At 42.1% G+C, this 21,626-nt stretch overlaps 1 protein-coding gene across 5 annotated transcripts in view; it reads right to left on the bottom strand.

Moving 5' to 3' along the window:
- Positions 1-20,020, bottom strand: part of SYNRG (synergin gamma) — a 74,965-nt gene extending 54,945 nt beyond the window's left edge. The window contains exons 1-11 of one of the 5 annotated variants that reach the window (XR_015798228.1): positions 19,676-19,814; positions 15,925-16,156; positions 12,801-12,838; positions 11,911-12,029; positions 9,581-9,711; positions 8,713-8,818; positions 8,285-8,396; positions 7,013-7,315; positions 5,474-5,707; positions 2,627-2,704; positions 1,800-1,996 (exon numbers count right to left, since the gene is read on the bottom strand). Coding sequence is in view for 2 of the 5 variants with exons in the window: in XM_088152517.1 (XP_088008643.1) it covers positions 1,800-1,996; positions 2,627-2,704; positions 5,474-5,707; positions 7,013-7,315; positions 8,285-8,396; positions 8,713-8,818; positions 9,581-9,711; positions 11,911-12,029; positions 12,801-12,838; positions 19,676-19,821 (1,464 nt within the window). In the remaining 3 variants the exon portion in view is untranslated. Of the gene's footprint in view, positions 1-1,799; positions 1,997-2,626; positions 2,705-5,473; positions 5,708-7,012; positions 7,316-8,284; positions 8,397-8,712; positions 8,819-9,580; positions 9,712-11,910; positions 12,030-12,800; positions 12,839-15,924; positions 16,157-19,675 lie in introns of all 5 variants that reach the window. The other 4 variants (XR_015798229.1, XM_088152517.1, XR_015798230.1 and 1 more) reach the window with 4 other exon arrangements.
- Positions 20,021-21,626: the final 1,606 nt, after the last annotated feature.

Here is a 21,626-nt window from a genome sequence, read left to right as displayed (position 1 = left end):
ATGCTATATTTACAGTTACTGTAGTTATCCTGGTTATTTTTATTATTTTCCCGTTTTAGTTTTTGCTTTCGGATACTATTTTAAAAAATGACAGAATTAGATGGCATACATCTGTCTTTCATACATTAATATACAATTTTATTATTATTATTATTATTTTGCAAGAATGGGCTAAGAACTAGGCCTGGTCAGACCGAAAGCCGATCTAGCCTAGTATTCTGCTTCACAGGGGCCAACCAAATGTCACGAGGATCTCTGAGAGGCAGAATATGGCTGCGTATGCTCCTACTTCATCACGGATTCAACCAGCCACCGCTGGCTGAATTGGTACAGGTTACGCCATAAAGTATAGTTTAGAAGCTGCAAAGGCTGGATTCGCGGAACTCACGCCAAGCCCAAACCAAGCAGTTCACATTATGAATTTGTGCGTGTGTGAACCCAACCTATGAATGCAACAGACCTTGGACAGCTCCTTAAGTGAGATATCTGGGTAAGGACCTGCTCTTTCCTTTTTTTAAAAGCTCTATAGCAGTGTTTCTCAACCCTGGCAACTTTAAGATGGGTGGACTTCAACTCCCAGAATTCCCCAGCCAGCCAGCTGGCTGGGGAATTCTGGGAGTTGAAGTCCACCCATCTTAAAGTTGCCAAGGTTGAGAACACTGCTCTATAGAAACTGCAGCTCCTGGCTAGAATTTTGAGCAGAGCATTTTGGAGGTGGGACTTCTTTATATTCCTTCCTCTAGAGATGTTTCGGTTCAAAACGGTTCCCTTGAAGTTTTCTCCTTTCCTTGGGCAAGAGACAGATCCCGCAGCCTTTTTCTGCAATGGGAGGAAAGCACCGGGAGGGATTTTAAGTGGGGATATGGTTCAAAGTTCTAATCATGGCTACCCCAAATGACTCAAAAATGCCATCCACAAGCAGAAGGTCTTTGATTAACAAACACAGTAATCTGGGGGCGGGGGTGATGTTTTTTTAAGACTACATTTCATAATTCTGTACTTTGTAAATATTTTTAAATGTGGAAGAGCACCTTCTTTCCCTCCCAACAGAGACCAAGAAGTACTGTTCTTCTGTTTGAACGCTGAGTAATAAGTAATATTCATCATGGGGTACCACCTCATCTGCCATTGTGGCTTGAGCTTAAGGCAAAACCTTGGAATCCAAGGTGCCTTGTTCCAAGCTCAAAACCCTCAAAACCTGTTTTCACTTTGGAGTATTTCAAACTCAGAAAATTTTGCACCCCTCTAGTATTTTGCCAATCTTGTCCCATGCCACAGATTTCTTTCATAAGACATTAAAGCCATTCTCTCAACTGATGCAAATTATTAACCCTTCTGATTCCTAGCTATGATCCTGAGAGAGGAAGCTATGGTATCTAGCTGTTCTCCCCCAATTCTCTCCCTCCTGTGTTCAAGTTCCACTGCCCTTTACCAACTTTAACCACTATTCCCTGCTAAGCAGGATTCCTGTTCTAATTTATACAACCCACCTGCAAAACCTGGTTATAAAGAAGTTTAACTTACTTTAATCCTTAATGAAAATGATATCACTAGGTTTCATCACTGAGGAACTTGTGCGCTTATCTGTTTCTCTGCAATCGTGTAGCCTGTCCCCAGTCTTTTTATGAAATTCAAAATGTCAAAGTTTTACATCTCCATTATACTCTTATGGCCCACAGGGGAATTTTGGTAATCTTGACTGAATATAAATGCTGTGAGTATTTACATATAAAACCTTTCCCCGACAGCCATAGAAGAGAGGTGACCTCCCCCCAGTTTTGCCTTTGATTGATTCCTACCTGAGTTAGCGCAATCATAGCCAAAACGGTATAGAGTTCTTCCTTTGTCAGCTTCCCTGGAGTGGTGCGATTGGCTAAGGCCCAGATTTGTCCAAGAGTTTCTCTGGGAAGCCCAGATGACATCAGAATTGGATAGAGTTTGCCGGTATCTATCCCAGATGGTGTCATGGTGGTTTCTAAAATCTTCTTATAAAGATCTGTGAAGGAAACAGTTGGTCCAAGAGACTGAATACTCCATATTCAAGCTCTATGCCTTTTCTGCCAACAAACATTAATCTGAGTTGTTGGCAAAGATAATGAATTCAGATATCAAAAGTCAACTGGTCCAAAGAGGGCACTTTCATTAAATGTGGTTGGAATTTGCCTTTTAGTAAATTTCAGTACCTGCTTCTGAAAGGATAGCTGCTATTTGTGTGTGTGCGTGCGCACATGCACATTTGAGTCAGTTTTTCCTAGCGACTGCCTACAGTTTTCTTGGCAGGATTTTTTGGAAGTGGTTTGCCCTTGCCTCCTTCCTAGGGCTGAGAGAGAGAGAGACTGGCCCAAGGTCCCCCAGCTGGCTTTGGGCCTAACGCAGGTCTAGAACTCACGGTTTCATGGTTTCTAGTCTGGTGCCTTAACCACTACACCAAACTGGCTTTTTATTTTTTTTTTAATCCTTGTAAAATGACATCCTTGGCAACAGGATCCAGCTTAAAATTCAGTGTTGCCTGATCAAAATGTAGCACAGTACTTCGGCAAAAAACAAAAGGGAAATGAGCCGATAATAACACTAAAATGAAATTTCCTGCCTGAATCTTCATCGTCATCATTTTACTAATTATTACCTGGAACTAAATTATCATTGTAAATCCACGGAGGCATCATTTGCTGGATTGCATCCTGTGAAGGAAAAACTCCAACACCTAAAGACACACACAAAAAGAGACATATATTTAGAAAATAGCTAAAGCAAATGACTCATCTGGGACACTTTTATCAAAATACTTCAAAGAAAGAATCAGCTCTCCAAAGGCAGTTAAATAAGTTAAAAGCGGGTGGTTCAAGAAAAACAAGTAAAGAAGGAAATGCACTTTCTGCATTCAGATCAGAGCTCTGGAGCAAATAGCAACAGCTGTAACTTTCTGCAAAACACTCTCAGGGAGATGAAAGACTCCTCAGAGTTGGATTTATTTACTGAATGTCTGATAATCATCTGTTTAACTAATTGTTTATAGCATCATCTGTGAGTCTCACAGACATTTCTGTTGGAGGAGCTAACAATAAAAGATTAAGGTTCAAATAACCATATTTGTCATGATCAAGAGTAATTTTTTGTCTTGCATTGGAAACAAATGGTACTAAAGTGGTTTCACATCCAAAACTGGCAACTACCATTTTTTGAGTTGGAAGGTGGAAAAGAAATGAACACATGCACAGGCCAATGGCTACAAAGTCTATCACAAAGATAATATTACAGGTAGTCCTCAATTTACAACCATTTGTTCAGCGACCATTCGGAGTTATGATGGCACTGAACGAAGGGATTTACGACCTGTGCCTGAAGTTACAGCCGTTGCAGCACCCCCACGGTCACGTGATCAAAATTTGGGCACTTGGCAGTCCGCCTGCACTTGACTGCAGGGTCACATCAACTCCCCCCACCTGCCTCTCTTCCCCCATCTATGCCCTTTTGGCTGCCCTGTTTTGTGGGCAGCAAGCAGCCCCAGAACCGTGTGGCTCTGGGGCTGCAAGAAGCCCAAGCTGCAGCACAGCATGAAACTGCAGCCACCCCAGCCCAACTGCTCAAAGCCACCCTAGGAAGCATTTGTTTGCCCAGCTGCCTTCTCTCCCAGTTCCCCACAACGACCTTTTGCCTTTTTTGCCCAGCCCCCACAGACCCAGCTTCTTTGGCAAATTTTTCCTACACGTGGCTCCCCTTTGCATGGTGGTTGCAGCTTCCTGCTGTGCTGAGGCTCAGAGGCTTCTTGCAGCCCCAGAGCTGTGAGGCACCACAAGACAGGGTGCAGGGTGACCAAAAGGGCAGAGATAGTGGGGGAGATAGGCGGGTGGGGGGAGTCGGAGGCAGTCCCTTACCTTACTGAGGTTCAGGGCTGGGAGGAACCAAGCCCAGTATGGCTTGGATTGGGGTGGGTCCTCGGCTAACAACCCGTGATTCCCAGTTAATGATGGCAACCAGGATTGTCGGAATTGCGGTCACTAAGCAATGCAGTCATGTGATGTCTTGCTTTACAACCGTATCACTTAGCCATGGAAATTCCAGTCCCGATTGTGGTCATAAGTCGAAGACTACCTGTATGGCACTTCACTGTTATTTTGATACAATCTTACATTCCAAACTGGAAAAACCATTCCTATTTTATGAAGTCCATTCCAAGTCTACTTTTAGAAATAACTGAAGTGACTTTGTTAGTTTATGTACTCATTAAATAGCTGGTTCACTGAATTCCAGCAACCCTTTCAAGCCTATTGCCATTGTTATCAAACAACAACAACAACAACAATCCATTCAGCAGTCCAAGTGCTGCCAGATAACTAAAGCAGGCAGAAATACCATTGCCAAACCATCATCTTTTGTAAGTGTGCTTAAAAAGGATTTGAAATTGAGATATATTTAGGTTCGCAACTTATGCATGATCAAAGACAGTGTTTCTCAACCTTGGCAGCTTGAAGATGGGTGGACTTCAACTCCCAGAATTCCCCAGCCAGCCTTGCTGGATGGGGAATTCTGGGAGTTGAAGTCCACCCATCTTCAAGCTGCCAAGGTTGAGAAACACTGATCAAAGAGAACAAGAGGGCACAGAATGGCATAAACTTTGCATGCGCTAATGCTGACATACTGTATTGGTGCAAGTGAAAAGACCACCAAAACAGATATACAACGAATAACCTGCAATATGTGATCAGGTGATTGCTCTGCTGGTTGTTAAGCCTCCCGGCCGACTGCTGCTAATGCTAATAGGAAACTTCAAGTTCCTGCCTCTCCTTAGCTTTTTTAATCTTTAAAACTGAGCAGCCCTTTAAACACAAGACAGGTGGGAAGGTGGCAACTTTAGATGTGTTAAAGATAAGGGTCAAAAGAAAGTTTCTTACGCACCACTGGCGAGCCTAGTGCCAGTCAGTGGCAATGGGTGACCTTTCCAACACGGGTGACATGTGACTTCTGTTCATAAATTATCAACTATAACGCATACATCCTTCACCCTGCATCATTGCTAGGCCAACTCCACCAACCTAGCACCCTCCAGATAAGTTGGGCTTGCAAAAAGCCAGAGGGTTGGAATTCTGGGAGTGGTAGTCCTAGCACATCTGGAGAATGCCATGTTGGAGAAAGTTGTTCGGATCAAACGAGGGCCAATTCTCCTTGGGCAAGGTAAATGACAGCAAGAATTGAAAAAGGAGGAGGAGGCGGCGGCGGTGGCAGCAGCATGCATGACTGGAATGACATTTTGCTTGGAAAAGATGACAGGCTCAAAACTTATGCAAAAAGCTGGTTAAGTCTGAGTTTTTACATTACTGACAGATCTTGCAAGTATTACATGTAAGTCAGGATAAAAGATGCTTCCTTGTTATTATTCAAGCAGGGATTCAGAGCAAAATTACCCAGCATTCACATTAAACGGTTAGAACAATGAAGCAGCGTACACCTTGCTGAAAACAACAGATTTGCTCACCACACTCTTCAACTGGCAGGTTTTGTTCTGAAGCCTTGTTTGCCTCTGGAAAGGGGGTTCCCTTGGGGAGGGCCCCTAGGGACTTCCTGCCACTGGCTGCTAACTTGGGATCAGTGCTATTTACAGCTGAAGCTGCAGCGCTGAACTCAACCTCAGGCACCTTAAGTTTGATTTGAGCTTGCTCAAATTCACTCAAGGCCCAACATGGCAAAGGCTTGTCTTCTAAGAAATGTCCTGGATAAATAAAAGGAGGAATTAGATGTACTTGCTGAATCACTTCAGTTTGGAGCTTTGTCCCATTCCTGAATCCCACAGGCAAAAAGAAAACACAAAGGTACCAACAGCCCTACAAATAAGCAACACTGATGCAAACTCAGGGCCAAACTCAGGCCCTCTTTTAATATTTTCTTTCTGTCTGACTCACAATATTCTGCAACTACTGAGCATACCCAGAACTCAGCAGGAGAAGAAAAGGGAGGAGGAGAGATGTATTGCCCTTTAAAAAAAAGTGAAGAGGATTTTTTACATTCTGAAAGTACAGGACTGTAACTGAGAATAATCTAACCCCTCCAAGTATGCAAATTTGGCGTGATCGATTTCTATCTATTAGAACACTTTAAAATGTTAATGTTTCTTTCTTTACTCTCTATCAGGTCAGAAGTCTGTTTTGCAAATGCTTTGAAAAATATAGGAAATCAAAGACCCTTTGTCTTCTCAGAGTGTTTTTTGGGGGGGGCGGGGGGGGCTGCCGTTCGCTTTCCACTTGCTTCCCAGCAAGTTTGGGGAAGGTCTGATTCCAACCTAATACTACTCTGCATTTGTTAAAACTCAGATTCAGGGCATGAAGGTTAACAATTTACTCAACAGTATGACCTAGTACAGATATAGCTCTAAAATTCCCCTCTCTTCTCCTCTCCCCCCGTTTTTGGGGGGGGGTTTCCCTGACAAAGAGCTCTTGAAACTCAAAAGCAAGCATGCTCTTTCATGCCATTTTAGTTGATCCTTATAACCCTACTGTGAATTTTGGATTTTGTTTCTCGTGGAACAACTTGGCTACGATTGCTGTTCTTTCTGCAAAACTTTGGTTCTAATTTATTAGAGGTACTGTTTTTCTGCTGGAATTTAGGATTAGAGAGAGGGAGAGAATATCTTCATTGTTCCTGCAATAGGGGCCACTTCAAAAGAGGCACTTCCACCTATATAGGAGAGAAAGAAAACTAGGTATACTAAAATAAGCAAATGCCTTGAATTTAGTTGTCTTGAGTGTCTTCCACATAAAAGGTGGGATGATACTTGTATTAAAAATAATAACCTAAACAAACTGACCACAAGTTTCCCTACAAACACATATTCAGCAGTTCCGCTGTGGTCAATGGACTTACTCCAAATTAAATGTGTGTAAGATAGTATCCCATCTGTAAATCATCTGTCCTTCTACGCTTGAATTCTACCTAGCTGAAGAAATGAAAGCAAAACACAAAGTTGGTTCTCAGGCTCAGCACCAGTATATTTTATTCCCCGAAAGACATGGTGTGTTACCTGTTTTCTGAGTGTTTTGTGAAGCCGGAGAAGGACAGAAATAGGGTACTGGTCCCACAGTACCCTGGAGGATGGAGGTTACAGGAAACTGGACTGGAGGGAGAGCGAGGGCCACAGCCTTCTCTGAAAGCCGTTGCCCAGCCTTAGAAGCAGGATGACAAGACTGAAAAGCCTGGGAAGAGGTTGGAGGCATGAATGGTGGGGTTTCGACAGGTCCCTGAATAAAGTCACTAAACTCCTCGTCGTCAAGAAAAGCAGTAGTTTGGGAGACAGACACAGTAGAATGAGATGGTGTGGGATGATCTGTGAAATGGAATGAACACAGACATGTACATTCACACAAGATGGAAACCCCTGGAGGAAAACGAGCCTTGTTGCTAAAAAAAAAAAAAAAAAGTGCCCATTTCTAGGACCTACAAGGTGGTATTGAGAGGGAACCGTGCACCTAGCGATGCACAATCCCGTATTTTTATGTTATTCCTCGCTTGCGCTGCTGAAGAGACAAGCAGCTTCTGAATTTCCCATTGAAAAGGAAAAATAACTTGCTTCTTCAGCAAGTGGTGAAAAGGAGAAGGCGCAGGAGCACTTTCCTCTCTATGGTCCCCACTCCAGCTTCTCACACACATTAAAATCACCCAGAAAGGCCTTAGTTAAAATGGCTCTCATTGTTTCAAATGTTGAGAGCACAGAGGACTTCTATCAATTAGACGGCACATTCACAACTGGGCTTCCTGCTAGAGAGAGAAGAGGGACCAACTCCTTTAGAAAGTTGAGAATTTACCCAGAAGGACCCCAGCTGCTATATTCTAAGTCAGCTTTCACTGACACACAGGCAATATAGATCTTTATTTTCCGATGCCTGCCTTCTTTTCGTATGCACTTTATTTTCATGAGGACATCGGTTTTTATTTTAATGACCACAAAAAAGAAATTCAATGCTCTTGAAAGATGAGGATCTGCAACTGCAACTTATACTGACAGAGCTTTTGAAAATTTTGAAGGTTTTTGAAAATGCTGCTAACCTTCAAAATGCACACATGCTCAGCTGATTGAGCATAATTTGGCTGTAACCTAATACGGCTGTAGTCCTGATCCAACTAAAATTAAGCACATTTAAGCCCTGCTGTTCATGACTGAAGAGGGGATTATATTTTTTCACGGAAACCAACAGAATTTATAAATGCTTCTCTTTGGCTGGTTTCCCCAAAAGTTTCTGTTTATCCTAAAGCTGCATGCATTTTTATTCCAAGATCTCTTCTCAAAGTTGAATACCTGCATTTTTGGGATGAGCAGTTGGTGTGGGATGGAGTTTAGCATCTCTGGAAAACCCATCTAGGTTCCCTTTAATGGCTTCCAGGGCATCATCTCTGCTTTTCTCGCCCATCTGAAAACATATTGATATGTCCTATTATGAAACAGGTCTAACAGAATTTTCAGCTATCTTAGAAAACCATTTATCACTCGCCCAAAACAAAGCAAACTGGTTCCTCACGATGGAACTCCTCAAGGAAAACCAGATCAGCAAAAACCTTTTTATCTAAAAATAGCTTATCATTTAATATCTTGGTATATACTGTTTTGTTGAAATACTGATACCTGTCAGTTTTTAAAAGTTGTATTCATTGTTTTAATTTCTCTCCTCAACAGAAATTAATTTCAGTCCAACTGGCTTGCCGCTGAGTATATTTGCCACAGCCTACCTTTGGCTTCACGCTGCTTAAAAGCCTTAGCTTTTGCTTCTGTTCTTCAAACTGACGCCTTTTTCTTTCTTCTTCCAAAACCTTCTGCTGGTGTTCAAATCGTTTCCTACAAAATATAATCAGTGCTGATTACAGACATGATTTAGGCATTATGGTTAGTTGCTGTTTCTGTCACTTTGGTACTCTACCTTACTGTGAAGGGACGTAGACTTGGCCTTGGGCAATCTGTTAATCTAACAGGAACAATCTAAGTCACCTTTGAGAAAAGATGACACAGTCCTCAGGAGGAGGAAAGTGTGAGAAAGACATTCAAACTAACTCCACCTTGATTTTGTTTAGTATAAGATGGGGCAGAGAAAAACTTGGAGAGCTTTCAAGATTCTGCTATTCTACTTGACTATAATAAAATAGCATTTCTGGAATTCCCAAGGCCAGGCCTACATTCCTTCACACCTACAAGGTCTGGGTGCAAATTTCAAGGCTACCAAGTACCAGAGGTACAGGCAATACTAGGATGGTAATGTACAAACAAGGGATTAGAAGGTATGAGTCCTGCCTCCTGATCCTAATTCATGATTAAGTAGGCCTATCAGTTCTGGGTTGCAAGATTCTGGACAATTACTAGATGGCAGCAAAGAGTAATAATATTATATATATATTTCTCTGCTCCTGCTTAGTGGTGGTCCAGATTTCTGCAGCGCAAATCTGGTAGCTGTAAGCATAAGGTCTCCTGAGAGAGGATCAAGTCCTTGAGACATGATCAGATGAAGTTGCCCTGAGTCGTGTGTTGGGTATGGCAGCTATATAAATGGATTAATTAATAAAAAAATAATAAATAAGACCAACTGCAACAGAATGGCTCACTTACTGCTGTTCTTCAACAAACTGCTTCCGCATATCAGGGGTATACTGAGGAGCTGATGGACGCATTCCAAGGAAGGGACTTTGTCCCATATATGGCATTCCCGCTGTTGGCATTGGACCTAGGGGCATGCCACCCTGTGAGCAAAATTAGCAATTCAATATTAAATGACAAAAAAGAGACAGGGAGAGAAATACTTGGTAAATGATCCAGCAAAGTGGGTCTCAGGAGATTCAAAATGTATGTGAACTTTCTTAAACAGGTAGTCCTCGCTTAATGACCACAACGGGGACTGGGATTAGATTGCTAAATGATGCAGTCATTAAGAGAATCATCATGTGACCAAACCTGAGTTTACGATTTTTTTGTGGTGGCCATTAAGCAAATCACCATGATCATTAAGTGAATCACAGGGTTCCCCACTGATTTTGGTTGCAAATGGTGATCATGTGATCCCGGGATGTTGCAACTGTTTTAAGTGCAAGCTGGTTGCCAAGTGCCTAAATCGCAATTACATGATGGCAGGGGTGATGCAATGGTTGTAACTTCGGGCAACAGTTATAAGTCACTGTTTTTAGTGCTCTTGTAACTTCAAACGGTAGCTAAATGAACAGTCGTTAAGTGAGGACTACCTGTAATGAAGTCTCACCATCTGCAAATAAATGCCCATTATTTGCCCAAGTTATTTGATGTTTATAAATTATATGAATTATAAAAACTAAAAATGTTACAAACATAGTACACTACTCTATGAGATATAACAGTGTTTTTACAAAACATAAGAAATCCATCAGTTCAGAATTAACAGCTCTTAATTCTTATTCCCCACACAAGCATAGTTTTGTTAAACAATTGGCTAGAGAAAAGCTACAGCAATTGCTTGTCTCACAGCAGGCTTTTCCTATAGAAAAAAATTTAATTCAGCTGCTATCCTTAAATTTCAAGAGCACAGAGTCTCACTAGTCTATTGCAAAGACATTTAATGAAAACTCAACCCTTGTATGTTTTAATTTTGAACTGATTTTGGTATTACTGTCTGGGCTGTAAACTGCTGAGACTCCTTCAGGATTGTGGCAGGATATAAACGTAATAAAGAAATAAATTTCTACCCCAATACTGGGGAGATTAATTAGTTAGTTGTTAGATTAGCTATGTGATCTTCCCCTAACTTTTCTGAAACCAGACTGTTCATTTGGCTTGCCTGACAAATTAATGCAATGGTTAGTCCAGTGTTGGCAACTTTAAGATATGTGGATTTCAACTCGCAGAAGAATGCTAAGCATGCTGGCTGGGGAGTTCTGGGAGTTGAAGTCCACACATCTAAAGGTTACCAAGTTTGCAAAACATTGCTTTAGTCTCTTTCAATTCTTTTTTTCATTATGTACCAGTCTTTTCCGAACTCTAGATCACATACTGTTCCAAAGTTGCTGACAAAGGGCTATTAGCACTTTAAGTGTCTCTTCTCCTGCAGCTTTAAACAATTCATTTAGTATTTAATCTGTGCCTGATACTTTTCTATTTGATTTGGTTTGTAACCTCTTCTATTTCATTTTCAAATGGAGTCAATTGCTAACAATTGTTGCTCCATGTTCTTTTATAGATTTATACTTTTAGTGGAGACATTAATTATTTTAATTGTGTGGTTTCACTGAAGACCTGAAAGACCAGGTTAGGGACAGATTGTCACGAAGAGGATCCACGTATGCGATTGCTAAGAGTTGACAACAACTTGACAACACATTATCAATCAATCGATGGTTTCATTGTTGTTAACTGCTAGGAATCTTGGGAGATACCGCAACATACAAATCTAATGGATGAATAGACAGATTTCTGGACTGGCCCTGCCACCTTTGAGGGCGTAGTTTGGCAGCTCTTGGCCCAAAAAAATTTGGATGTTCTGCTTCAGGGGATTGTTTCCTCATGCCTTGGAGAAAGAACAGGATATGAATAAAAATATTTAACATGCCACAATTATCCTAGAGTGTGAAGCCTGCCACGTGCCTCACCTATGTTTCTTTCCCTCTAAACTTGACACTAACCTAATCTAGCTAATGACTAGGTTTTGATCTGAACAATTCTCAGTCTGACCCAGCCTGGCTTGGCATGTAAAATCAGGCTGCGCTGAGCATTCTGGAAGTCTTGTGAGCCTGAAACGCAGCGTTTCTCATCGCAGCTATGTTTCTAAGCTCAAGATACGTTAGCAACTGTCTGCTGATTTGATCTGAATCGAAATCAAAAATGGAAGTGGAAACAATTCAAAAGGGTTGCACATTACTGTTAACCGTCTGGATACAGATTAAAGCCAGACAGCTCCAAATCGACCCAACACAAACCTGCACGGTCATAGTTCCAGGAGGCACCTGAGAGCCGTAATTCATTCCCATCACGCCGTGCATGTTGGGCTGCATGACAGACACCATTGGGAAGCTTTGCTGTTGCACGGGAATCATCCCTACACCAAGACATTAAACACTGGTTAGGGTTCACGTTGAATCAACTCCACAACTAAATATACAATGCTCAGGGCAAGAAAAGATACAACTGGGCCAACCTATCAGCTGTAATGAAGGGGCTGGGGATCCAAACAGATCTTCCTGCTTCTCAAAAACTGGTGCTTGTTTTGAGAGTGGGTTTCAATGAAGCAATCTATCTTGGTCTTCCTCCTCAGACAACAGCTTTACCTTGCAGGAGTGCTCCAAGCAGTGCCAAGTTCCTATATTATTTCATTCCCAACAATAATCTGGCTGGATAGCTAGCCTCGTGTCCACTTTAACAGATCCTGCACTGAGCAGTGGGTTGGACTACATGACCTCTCAGGATGTTTCCAAGGATTTTATCAAGAGTTTGAAAGCAGCTAGTTGGTATTATCCTTGGTTAAATTGCCATGCAGATTTAAAGCTGCAAAATCAAAGGAGAAGGTCTTTGAACGTTAAGTCTGATGGTGAATCAGTCTCATGCCGCCAAGTCCTTTGGCTTCTCTCCCCAAAACTGCAGGAACTCTAGTCTTTAAGCAGAGAGGCACGGGGGGGGGGGGATGAGTCACTCAATTCCCAGCATCCTCATCTTTCAGCTACAGCCTCACTTTGCCCACAGTAGAAAACAGTGAAACTCTAAAAGCTCAAGTACCACTCCAATATTGACAGTTTTGAGTTACAGGACACCTAACTTAAGATACCCCACCCTTCTTCTTTCAAGTCCAAGAGCCTTTCCGGTTTTTACTTACCTTGAGGGCCGAGACCACCAGCTACAGGGAACACAAAGCTGAAACAAGAAGAGGAGAGAAAAAAAAAACATTTAAGGAAAAGAACACCCCTTGCTGAAAATCCTCCACACAGATGACTGCCCTTGTGAAGTAGGGGGGATATCCCATTAGTTACACTATATGATGAAAAAATTGGTAAGCATTTTTTCAGATTGTGGAAAACACCGGGGGGAAATACAGAATTTATTTTTTAAAATGTATATTTAAGAATCTTCATATAATAAAAGATGAATCAAAAGAAAAAAAAGAAAAGAAAGAAAAAAGTGCAAGAAAAGAAAAACAAAACTAAAGTTAAGAAATATATAAATGACTTCTGACCTTCTTTTCAACAGATAATTATCTTATTGTCCCTCCTCCCTCTCAAATATTTTACAAATCCCCTCACCCCCTCATTTAGTCTGCACCTTTCTTAATCTTCATGTTCTGTTATTGCTACTGTGACCAAGATACAGTGTTCAGGATGATTTATTTATGAGCAACCAGGGATACACATTGTGCTAAACCAAAAAGTACTCTGTCTAACTGACCTAGCACAATGTATGAATCCAAGCATTGGATGGGTAGTCAACTAAGCTTTATGACTTAAGTGTTCCAGGTCAGCCAAGCCACTATGGCTTAGGAAAAAAACATGGCTTAAACAAGGCACCCAATGTGAATCCTTCCAGTCTGTGACTCAGTCCATTGATGTAAAATAATTCCATTTGCTTCCTTTTAAACCCAAAGAGCCACGTTTCTGACTATGTGCAATCTAGCTCCAAGTCAGTGTACAACTACAAAACCTACTGGTCATTAACCTCAGTTCCTAATATTAATTGATGTTGAGTCACTAGGTAGCTATCATAGCTTGATATGCAGAGTCCTGGAAAATGAAACTGGAAAAGTTGGGAAAGGAAAACTTCTTTTCTCTGTTCTTTTTTCCCAAAGGGGAAAAAAAACCGTGGAATATTGGAAACCATATGCAAATACTTAATACATGTATTCCCTTTTCTTTTTTAATGCATTTTTCCAGGGTTTTGCAATTTTAACCAAAGCTACATAAGCCTAACATCAATACCCTGCTATTAATTATAGATAGCAATTATATTAATTGCTAGCAATGCAATTAATGCCATTTTAATCACCCCTTAGAAAAACATGAAAGTTGAGCAGCCAGGAAAAGAATAAGCAATATGTTTCACAAAAGCCTGAAGCAATAAGAACTAATTCCAGGAACATCATACAGCCTTCTTAACAGACAGGAAGGAAATTCAGTTCAACAGCTCTAATTGCAAATAATGGCATGTTGGGAGAGAACTGTCAGCCAGGATTTTGGCTCTTAAGACAGAAAAATAAAAAGTAGTCATATGTTAATATTTAACTGCTCTTGAAATGTTTTATTCTGGTTAAACTTTATAGAAAAGTGTAAAAACAGGACAGGCAAAAAAAGTATTAATAAAGGCAGAGTTCACTCCTATACTGTTGCTGATTTAAAAATTAGATTATTATAACTTATTTGTTTTGTCCTAATTCCCTGTATTTTATGACATAGCAAACGTGAACAAAATTTAGCATTTGTTTCCATAATGGCAAAACAAATGCCTCTCAAATCCCCAGGTGACAAATACTTGTCTCATCTGCTGTTTCTCCTTGGCGACTGGTTTTCTGGGGTATTTTACAAATATTGCAGTACAGTTCTCTAATTTTAAAAAAAATGGACAAAAATATTAGGAGAAAACATACAAAAACACTTCATAAGATGAGCTCTGCTTGAAAAAAGGAATAGCCTTATATTGGGCAGCACTGTGTATAAAATGTGCAGATCAGAAGAGTGTAGAGAAAAATTTAAACGATGTGTGGATTTTTGTCATTCAATAGGAGAAAATGCAATGAATTTAATTAAAAGGACTGAAAGATGAGAAAGTGAAATGTATAAATTGGTTTCTCTCTAGATCCTAGACCTGATAAGGTTCCTGAGTTTATTCAATGTTAGGAAAAACCAGACATCTGAATCCACCTCAAGCTATTTATTGATTGCTTTGTCATGAGTTTGCAATATGGAAAACAGCCATTTTTCAGTCCAAGGGCAGATTCAAGAGATATACCTCTTCCTTTTAAGAAGCTAGTAGATGTGCTTTATAATTGTTCTGGACTATAGCCAGGGAAGGGACTCCCATTGTTTTAATAACTATCTTTCTAGACCAACCTTTCTCAGCTTGGAGCTCTCAAGCTTTGGTGGACTACAACTCCCATGGAGCCCGGGAAATAATGGGACTTTAATCCAGGAAAACCAGATGATATCAGGTCAGGGAAGACTGCTCTAGACCAGAGTTGGTCAAGCAAGATTTCATGGAGTCTCCAGGTTTCAGAAGCATCCTTCATGGATTGTGTGAAATGTCACAGCCTTTTATTTCATATCCTTCTCGGACTGACTAGTCACTCCTCTGATTCATGTTTCACAATGAATGGACATTCTTTGTTCAACTGTCTAGTGATCTTGAATAATATTCCAACCATATTCATTAATCAGCATCATAAAAATTTATGACTGCTCTAAATGACTTATTACCAATTTGGGGGAAGGAGAGATTGGGTCCCCTCAAAAGTAATTTCTTACATGAGTTCCTCAAGTGACCAGTTCTTGCTGGCCACTGGTTCTTTTCCACAGAAAGAGAACCAGTGCAAAATCTTCAAACTTCGACTCCACTTGGTCAACATCAGACTGTCCCAACACTATTTCTATTTTATTCTGTCTTCTGACCAGTCTTACACCACCACACATTCTTAGTTTACCCTTAATAAAGTTTATGCTTAAGAAAAGTAACATACTCTATACTTGGATAGATTACTATGTTTGTTCAGATGCTTCTAAATTGTACCACACAGCAACCCCCAAATGCTGGTAAAATGCTACCAAATGTTAAAGCCATAGAGCAGTGAGCATACGCATCAATCCAAGCATCACAACATTTTTATAGGAAACAAATCTTTCTCCACTGATAAAATCAAGTACCGCTCTCCCAAATATGGTGACTCGGTTCCCAAATTCCCAGCCAGCTATCTTGCAAGACCTTTAACAAATGAACTAGAGAAAGAAATGAGTTCCCACCCCAGTATACACATGTTGTTGTTGTTTAGTCGTTAAGTCGTGTCCGACTCTTCGTGACCCCATGAACCATATTGCGCCAGGCCTTCCTGTCCTTCACTGCCTCCCTGAGTTTGCTCAGTTTCATGCTCATTGCTTCAGTGATGCTAGCTGTTCATTCTAGGAGCCAAAGGCTCCAATATCTCTGGAGGGTATCAGGCAGGTTGGGTAAAGCTGATCTACTAGTATAGCAGACCTAATTCAGAATACAAAAGAGCAGAAGTTAATAACCATACGTATACATGGGTAGCTTGATAAATCATATGAAATCTACAGCAGAGGTCAACCCATCTTATTTCAGACTTCACACCTGCATATTATATGAATATCCCCCTACTGATATCTGAATGAGACTCCCATGGTGCTGGTGGTGACCACAGCAAGGAGGAAAAGGAAGGCAGGTATGTACAAAAGGTGATCTGAAGTGTTGTGCAACCCAGCCTGGCCTTACCCATTGCCATTTAATGAGGGAAGGAAATAAAGGACAAATCATTAAACATACATGGCTTTCTAAAGAAGTAGTAACTTATTTATAAGAGCTTATGCAGAAGACAAAAACATTCTATTTAATTAGACTCAAAGTTAAAGAAAAAAAGATAATGCTAAACTATTATTTTTCTGATGCTAAGGAACCTATAAAATTACATACAATCTGCAACTGATTGTGTTTAATTAAACTGTATTTAATTAAAACTGATCACTGTTTACACATATAATAGTCTGCAATGTCATTTTGCGAAGATTGGATACTTTTAAAAATCTATTTCTCTATAGTAGAGGGAAATGAATATTCATTAATCAAACTCTCAAAAGCTTACCTGCCCACAAAACCTTTTATTAGCTCATGTGTCAATAGGGTAGGCTGAACTTTCAAAAGAATTTTGATGAGAAGCTAAAATTAATTTTGGGGATTTTAAGCAGCTTAACTGTGGATAGGACTACAATGTTGTTTTTTCAGGGAAAATAGTTCACTAATCCTACCAATTTGAAATATGGTACTGCTCACTGTTACTGTTACCAGTACTGAAATCAGTATGTTTATAAGACCCATAGCCATTGAACTGAAGAAACAAATGAGTCCCATTCATACCCCACATATATGCATACTGTGCCCCACATATTAGCCCATTCATATATACAGTTCTTTATCATTCAATCTCTTAGTAAAGAGCTGCAGCTTTGTCTCAGAAGCTAGCCACGGTTGTATTTGTTACATAGATTAAAAAAAAAAAACCACTCCAACTGAAACTGGGTGCTTTACATAATAAAAAGCCAGAAATATAAGACAGAGAAACAGATATGTGTCCAGAAAAGCTATATGGAACTTAAAAAAATCTTACAAGGGTTCACCCACTGCCCTGACTCAAGACCTGGGAGCATAGCCAGGTTTTCAACACTGTTCAGGACATCATCAAAGTGGGAACCAAATGGGGGGAATGCTGTTTCCAGAGGCAGGTGCTGTGCCAAAGAAGGCAAGTCTCCGAGGCTCCAATAGGCGGCACTGTTTAATAGAGGGGGCTCAAAGCATATCCATTCTTCCAGATGGACAGAAACTGTCAGAGACAAGCGGTCCCTCAAATAACCAAACCCTATCCCATGAAGAGTTTTATAGGTGATAATCAGCATTTTGAATCACACACAGGAGCCAACCAGTACAGTTCACAGAGCAAGGGTGTCACACAGACATATCATGGCATGCTCATTACTGCTTGCACTGCTGCATTCTGGACCAGCTGTCACTTCTAACTGATCTTCAAGGGCAGCCCCATGTACAGTGCACTACAGTAGTCAATTAATGAGGTGACTAGAGTATGGGTGACTATTGGGCCTGTTTAGTACATGAATGGGAAACCACCAGGAAATTCCAGAGCTGAAGGCTAGAGTCAGTGCTTTTCAACCTTGGCAATTTTAAGATGTGTGGACTTCAACTCCCAGAATTCCCCAGTCAGCATTCTGGGGAGTTGAAGTCCACACATCTTAAAGTTGCCAGAGTTTGAAAAACACTGGGTTAGACTGAGAAGTAAAAAACAAACACCCACAGAAATCCTGGAGGAAGGTAATGGCAAACCACTTCCTTTGTGTTACCAAAAAAAAGCCCTGTATGGATGTGTTGCTATACAAACCATGAGTTGAACTCAACTGGGGGTGGGGGCTGGGGGGAGGGAGGTGTCTTTACTTTACCTGTATTGCTATAAAGATTTGGAATCCTCACTTCCTTTGCAAATATGTTGCATAAAGAAGAGACAACATTCTATTTTTATCATCAACCTCTATTATTGAAAAGAGAACTATATGGCTAAAAGACATTAAGATGTATTTAGCCTTGAGCCTGCGCTGAGAGTTTAAACTCTAGTTCTGATATCAACTTATCAGGAAACATCTGGCCAGTACAGGAAATACAGGGGCAAACAAGTGATTTCCCCCTTCCCTTAACATCTAACCTATAAGTCAATAGGTAAGTAAACATACACATTTTGAAATCTCACTTCTCTCTCTTTCTCTCTGATTGACATGAAGAAGGGATAAGAGCTGCCTTGGGCATTAAACTGTTCTTGCTTATTTATAACAAAGTTTTATTTTAAAATCTCACCTCCTTCTTTGGGGATTTGTGTACAGAGAAAGAGAAAGAGAGAAAGAAAGAAAGAGAAATCCCTCATCGATTCTATCTCTTTAGATGGCATCCAGAAAATAAAATTAATAAATTTCTGACAGTTTCAAAAACAGTGTATACAAGTTAAATACCCAGGCACACTCATGGGGGAAGGGTGGGAATTTCATATGTACTGAGCTTGAATGCATTCAGAAAAATGCTCAACTAGAGAAAGAGACACAGAGAGACAGTATTAACTGCTATATTTTTTAATGGTGTTTTTAATTGTTGTGAGCTGGCAAGAGTCATGAATTTGAGATGGTCAGCCATATAAACTGAATAAATAAACCAATACACATTCATGGGGGGGGAGTTATATATATCAGGCTTGAATGCATTCAGAAAAATGCTCACCTAGAGTGTGTGTGTGTGTGTATGTGTATATACACATACACATACACACACAAACATACACACACATTACTGTTACATGTTTTAATGGCATTGTTAGCCAGCCAGAGTCATGAATCTGGGATGGGTGCCCGTATAAATTGAATGAACAAACATACACTCATACACATCCACGGGGTGGGATTTTATACATACTGTGCCTGAGTGCATTCAGAAAAATGTTCAACCAGTGAATGACAACAAAACACCCAGATGGACTTTCCACAAGTCTACACCGTGTGCAGGTGTATCCATCCACATGCCTACTACAGTAGTGTGACTGCATATATACATATATAGACACACACACATACATGAACTGTGTGTGTAAGAGAAATTCTCACCCCCGGTAGGAGCGGGATGGATTTCTGACGTGTCCTCGAAAGCACTGGAACCCGCCCTTGCACTCGGGCGAGCAGGGCACGGACTGGATTGACCCCCCCCCCCCATCCCACCTCGAATAAAAGGCAGGGCTGGATTTGGGCTCCCCCCACCGCGCTCGGGTCAGCGGACATCCACGCCGTCTCAGCCCCCTCGGCCCTCCCCAAGCGGCCAAGACACGCCCCCCTCACAGATGGAGCCGGGGACACGCCGGAAGCCCCCGAGACCCTCCTGAGGGGCGCTGGCCCCCCAGCCTCTGCGTGCCGGCCCAACCACCCCTCCGCGGCCTGCTACCTGGCGGGCCCAGGGCTCCCCGCTGCTGCTGCTGCTGTTCCGGCGCCGCCGCCCGCTGCGCTCGCCATCCCCGGCGGCCCGGCCGCGACGCCCGTAGCAACGGTAGGGGCTGCCCCGGCCCCCAACCCCGCCGGCCGCAGCGCCATCTTGCCGCCGCCGCCGCCTCCCCTCAGCTGGGCCGCCGCAGCGACTTCCGGGGCAGAGCCGGCGCGCGCTCGCGCGGGCGGGGCAGCAAATCTGCGCGCGGGCTGCTGCGCTCATCGGTCCGGGGCCGGCGGGGCTCCCCGAGGCCATCCCAGCCACCCCTCCGGTCAGGGCAGAAGGGACTCCCGATGCCAGCGTCCCCGGCACAGAAAGGACTCCAGATCCAAGCGTCCCCGGCAGCCCCCGCCCGGAGCGGATGCAGCGAGCACCTGCGGGAGGGCGAGTCGTTGCAGCCTTGAGCTGTGGCGGACGGACACCCTCCGCCCACCCTATAATCGCAGGGGCCGTGCTGGCTGGGGATGATGGGAGCCAGAGTTGCCCCGGAAGGCACCCTGGTTGCAAGGAAGGAAGGGAGCGAGCGCCACAAAGGTCGTGCAGCCTCCGTCCGCCGGGCTTGCATGACGCGCGCCTCTGAAACAGGCATGTGTTTTCCAAACTTAGCGAGACGTGTGGACTTCAACTCCCAGAATTCCCCAGCCAGCATGTCAGGCGAACTCAGACTGGTCACATATTCAGATAACACAGTGGAACCGACTGCGATTTAAGTTCGTTGTAATCAATCTAAACGGGAAAATATGCACGCAGACAGATCACGCCAGTTTTGAAATTCATCTGTCTTGGTGCAGGTTCTCCCATCTGTTTCCCTCCTTGAGCACAGAGCTTTAAAAGCACAGGAGATTGTCCGAACAAAGACAGGGACATGAAAGGTAAATCTCGTGCTTAGGCCAGGCGGCGTGGCGATCCCAGCTGAAGGTCAGGACAACAGGGACCGATTGGCAACAGCAACATTTGAAACGCCAGACTTCTACAACGCTTGATCTCAAAACTGCATGCATACACACACGCCAAAATGCAAAGCGATATTTTAACAACACAACCATTTGGACCCAGTTTATCGAGAGGAATAGAGTTTAAGTTTTATAACCCCAAAGATCAGTTGTAAGAGAATTGTATCTTTTCGCAAACCACAGGAGGATAGCTATGTTTATCTATGGTATTCAAAAATCAGGAGTCTGATAGCACCTTTTCAGACTAATTTTTTTTTAAAGCATGAAAGCTGCTGCCTTTTAATAAAATGTGTGTCTGAAGAGGCACTACCAGGCTCCTAATTTTTGCAAACTTGCAGAAGAGTTCTTTTCCTAGGTGACACCTTCTTTCCATAAATTTTAAATCCACTCCTCCTCATGTAATAACGGTGCAAAAGACTGTGGGCCTCCTAAGGGGCGTTGCTGTTTGTGTATTAGGGATTTCCTGTGTCTCTCTGGCTTGTTCTGGTTTGATTTGATACGTGACTGTTTAAAAGTTGAACTATAGCATCCTTTGCCTCATTATAATAGTAAAAAACACACCCCTGGGAGTAAACGTGATGCTAATGAGCCCCCCGATGGCTTATTATGGGGGTACATAGTTGTAGTACACATGTGCATAATGTAATACACCCATGGATTTGTTTTAGCCAATAAGAATTGTGATGAATGTTACCTGCTTAGTGAAATGTATAAAAACCTTTGGACAACACACCTTTGGGCGCTCGATTTGGATTTTGGTCCTGAGTGCGCCCCATTGCTTATGTACAGAAATAGTGTGAAAGCCTTCCCTCGACTCTGTGTGTAATTCAGCTCTCTCTTGCACTGGGTAAAAGCGTGCCCCAATCAGTTGGTCACCCTGTGGCCAACAAGACGATCGCTACAGTTATGTCTTATCCTCATATTCCCACCACAGAACCTGTTACTACATTTCAGTATTT

This window comes from Python bivittatus, unplaced genomic scaffold (genome assembly GCF_059951505.1).
Source record: "Python bivittatus isolate LINGU-HERP-01145 unplaced genomic scaffold, Pbiv_v1 ctg000690_np1212, whole genome shotgun sequence".
Lineage (NCBI taxonomy): Eukaryota > Metazoa > Chordata > Lepidosauria > Squamata > Pythonidae > Python > Python bivittatus.
The sequence above is the reverse complement of the archived record's forward strand: the minus strand, read 5'-3'. Positions and strand labels throughout refer to the sequence as shown.